The sequence below is a fragment of the Capsicum annuum genome, chromosome 10 (assembly GCF_002878395.1).
Source record: "Capsicum annuum cultivar UCD-10X-F1 chromosome 10, UCD10Xv1.1, whole genome shotgun sequence".
NCBI classification, from domain to species: Eukaryota; Viridiplantae; Streptophyta; class Magnoliopsida; order Solanales; family Solanaceae; genus Capsicum; species Capsicum annuum.
The window spans coordinates 157,788,823-157,793,473 of NC_061120.1; the positions used below are offsets into that span (position 1 = coordinate 157,788,823).

Here is a 4,651-nt window from a genome sequence, read left to right on the forward strand (position 1 = left end):
TAGAGCCTTATTTAATGTAGTGGCACGACTCAACATCAGTCTTACTCATTAGTAAAAGTGATGGATACATTGTGTTTGTCTCTATGATCATCCCAATAATGCTTCACACACTGTCCATTCACCAAAAACTTCTCGATATTTTATTTATTCTACAGTTCAACTGCTCCATGGGTCATCATTCGCACCACCTCAAAAGGCCCAAACCATTTAGATCACAATTTACCCAAAATAACTTTAACCTTGAATTGAATAGCAAAACAAATTGTCCGGGTTCAAACACTCTGTGTTGAATATGCTTGTCATGCCATCTCTTGGTTTATCCTTGTATAGTTTGGCATTCTCATAGGCATGGAGATAAAATTCATCAAGTTTAACAAGCTATAACAATATCTTCTCTCCAATGGCCTTTGTGTCAAGATTTAACCTCTTAACTGCCCAATAAGCTTGATGTTCTAGCTCTACATGCAAATAATAGGCTTTACCATAGACCAAACACTATGGAGAGGTTCCTATGGGCATCTTATAAGATGTCCTGTATGCCCACAATACATCATCTAGCTTTTTGTCCTAATTCTTTTGTTGCCTATTAATAGTCTTCTACAGTATTTACTGTATCTCCCGATTGGATACCTCAACTAGACCACATATTTGAGGATGGTACATAGTGGCAACCTTGTGCCTACCACCATATTTAGATAAATGATTTTTAAACTATGTGTTAATAAAATGTGTACCTTCATCACTGATTATAGATCTAGAAGTGCCAAATCAAAAGAATATGCGCTTCTTCACAAATTTCAATACCACTCTCACATCATTAGTGGGGAAAGCTTCGGCTTCCACCCACTTAGCAAAATAATCAACTACCACAGGGATATACAAATTGTCATTGGATGGTGGGAATGGTCCCATAAAATCTATCCCCCAAACATCGAATACTTTAACTTCAAGAATGTTGTTTAGGGACATCTCATGATGCATTGAAATTGTACCTAGCCTCTGGTACTGATCACAACTCTTCACGAAAGCCACGGCATCTCTAAACAATATTGGCTAAAAGAAACCAGATTGGAACACTTTTCTGGTTGTTCTATCACCCCCATGATGTCTACCATAAAGAGATTAATGACACTTTTGTAGCACTTGTATGAATTCAGCTTCTGGAATACATCTACATATAATTCCACCAGGACCCTGCTTGAACAGAAATGGCTCGTCCCATATGTAAGCATGGGAATCATGTAGCAATTTCTTCTTCAATTGAATTGTAGCTTCAGGAGGGTAAAAGTCACTCACCAACAAGTTCATGATGTCCGCATACTAAGGGACTACACACCTCTATAGACAATAATTTTTCATCCTAAAACTTTTCCCAAATACAAAGAAAGTTATCAACAACATGGTCACGAGTCTCTAACATTGACAAATAGTCTGCAACTTAATTTTCTTCTCCTTTTAGATCATGAACTTCTAGGTCAAATTCTTACAGTAACAAAATCCACCAGATAAATCATGGCTTTTCATCTTTTTTGTTGAAGAGATACTTGATGGCGACATGATCAGTATGAACAATTACCTTGGTGCCCACCAATTATGATCAAAACTTGCCGAATGCATAAACCAGTGCTAACATCTCCTTCTCCGTAACTATGTAATTTGTTTGGGCCTCATTCAAAATTTTACTAGCATAATAAATAAAGTGAAATACCTTGTCTTTTCTTTGCCCCAAAACTGCTCCCATAGCTACATCACTAGCATCACACATTAGCTCAAACGTCAAATCCTAATCTGGAGAAATCAAGATAGGTGCTTCGGTCAGCTTCTCAAAAGCTTTTTGACAATCTGCCCCAAAATCAAACATGGCATCTTTTCCTAACAATTCATACATCAGGCTTGCAATCTTCAAAAAAAACTGAATAAAATGCCTATAGAAACCCGCATGTCCCAAGAAACTTTGCACTCCCTTGATTGTTACCAGATGTGCCGGTTTGTCAATCACTTCAATTTTGGCTCTTTCTACTTCCAGTCCTCTATATAATGCTTTATGGCCAAGGACTATTCCTTTCTTGACCAAAAAGTGGCACTTTTCCCAATTCAGCACCAGATTTATCTCTTCACAATGAGCTAAGACTTGATTTACATTCTGCAAGCATACATCAAAAGAATTATCATAAATAGAGAAGTCATCCATAAATACCTCAATAAATTCTTGAACCATGTCTTAGAAAATTGCTATCATGCATATCTGAAATATTGCAGGTGTACTGCAGAGTCCAAAAGGCATGCATCTGAATGCACACATGCCATATGGGTAAGTAAAAGTAGTTTTTTCTAGGTCCTCGAGCGCAATGGTGATCTGATTATAACTCGAGTAAACATAAAGAAAATAGTAGTAATCCTACCCCGCCAACCTATCCAACCTCTAATCAATGAATGGGATAGGATAGTGGTCCTTTCTTGTGGCTTCATTCAACATTCGATAGTCAATACAAATTCTCAGTCTAGTCACCATGCGAGTGGGAATCAACTCATTAGCTTCATTTGGTAACCACAGTCATCCCATATTTTTTTGGGACACAATGTATTGGGCTTACCTACTTGCATTCTGAAATTGGATAAACAATCCCATTATCAAGCCACTTGATTACCTCTTTTCGCACCACATCCTTCATCACCGGATTCAATATATATTGTTGTTGCACCTTTGGTTTGAATCTTCACCCATGTATATATTGTGAATGCAAAAAACTAGATTTATCCGGGTAATATCAGACATCTTCCACTGAATCACCTTTTTTTAAAAAAAAAAAATAGTCATAGTTTCTTTTACCTGTACATCAGATAAATATGCAGATAAAATAATAGGAAAGGTATCATTATCACCAAGGTAAACATATTTCAAGTAAGGAGGAAGAAACTTAAGCTCCAATTTTGGATCTTCATTAATTAAAGTTTTGGATGATAGACTAATTTGCCTGTTCAATGGCTCAAAAGGTAGCTTTCTCATTCCCGCATCTACCAAATTCATGTCTTAGACCAATTCTAATACCTCTACATCTCCATAAAAATCGCTCTAGTGGATCTTCAAACAAAAACTAATATAACTCAAATGCAAGGTCAATAATTGATATGAAAGACAATTTTTCATATATAGCCGGCAATTTCAGTGCCTGGTATACATCAAAAACCTTTACTTTATCAAGAGCTCTCATCATCATCTTCCCAGCTGCTACATCAATTAGTGACTGCCCTGTTGGTAGTAATGGTCGTCCAAAAATAAATGGAATAACTGCAGCAACTTCAAAATCAAGAATCACGAAGTCTACAGGAAAAATCAGTGGTCCCACTTGGACTAAGACATCCTCAATAATTCCATCCGACCTAGCAAGGGACCTATCAACCAAATACAAAACAATGGTCATGGGTTTGGGACTCCCAAGACTTATCTTTTAGTACTAAGATATGGGCATAAGATTTATGTTATCCCTCAGGTCACATAATCTACGAACACTAATAGTCTTCCTAATAGTGATCTGCAAAGTAAAACTACCTGGATCTTTCAGCTTCGTGGGCAATTTATTTTGTATCTTGGATGTGCACTCCTCAGTAAGTACAACTGTAGCATACTCTATCAACCGATTTTTATTGGACACTATGTTCTTCAGGTATTTTGCATATTTTGGAACACTCTATAGAATATCAATGAGAGAAAGATTTACATGAACCTTCTTTAGAAGATCCAAGAACTTCTTGTAACTGGCCTCCTCTTTATGCTTCCTTTACCTCTAGGGAAAAGATAAAGGTAAAGTCTTCTTCTCCACTTGAATTTCATCACTTGAAGCTTTTTCTTTGACCCATTTCTAATCATTAGATTTAGGATCCTCATCAGTAGATGTGGAATTAATCTGCTCAGGTACCACCTCCTTTAACTGCAACCCACTCCTTATCATAACTATATTTACCTGCTTTGGATTCGCCTCTATATCGCTAGGTAATCCTCCTTAAGATCTTGTGTTTTTTGCTCCCACAATCTTACCGAGTTGCAACTCCATATTCCTAGAGATCAACTATTGACTTTTTAAATCTACGAAAAACTGTGTTTTATTCACCAAAAGTTATTTCATCATCTCCTTCATATTACTTGTTTGAGTAGTAGTCTGATTATTCTAAAACTACTATTGATTTTGTTGCACTGTCCTCTTATATTAATTATTATTTTGTGTCTGATTTCCACCCTATGAGAAATTTGGGTGATTCCTTTTCTATTGCCCTGGATGATTCGCATTCCCCACATAATTCACAGAATCTGGATTAACCGCCCAAGCATCTTCCGCGTGTTCCCTACTTTCATAAATCTCATGCCAAGAATTCACCTGTTGGACTGCATTAGCTATAGTTACTACTTGTGAAACCCCCAACCATGTTGCTCAGCTGAGTAAGAATCTAATTTTGTATTGCTGCAAGTTGGGCTGATAATGCTATGAACTAATCTACCTCTAACACACCAGTAACTTTCTTTGGATCACTCCTCGAATCAGCATGCCATTCAAGATTCCCTTGTGAAATCTGATTCATCAGTATGTATAATTCGTCATAAGTCTTCTCAAGAGTTTGCCCACCTACTGCTAAATCTAAGAGAACAACATTAGAC

At 36.9% G+C, this 4,651-nt stretch overlaps 1 protein-coding gene across 1 annotated transcript; it reads right to left on the minus strand.

Moving 5' to 3' along the window:
• Window positions 1-768: 768 nt before the first annotated feature.
• LOC124887817 lies at window positions 769-1,308 on the minus strand. The gene is made up of 2 exons (XM_047397732.1): window positions 1,144-1,308; window positions 769-1,053 (listed from the first exon to the last, which is right to left on the minus strand). The coding sequence occupies exons 1-2, from the start codon at window positions 1,306-1,308 to the stop codon at window positions 769-771; spliced, it is 450 nt and encodes a 149-aa protein (XP_047253688.1).
• Between the last annotated feature and the right edge of the window lie 3,343 nt (window positions 1,309-4,651).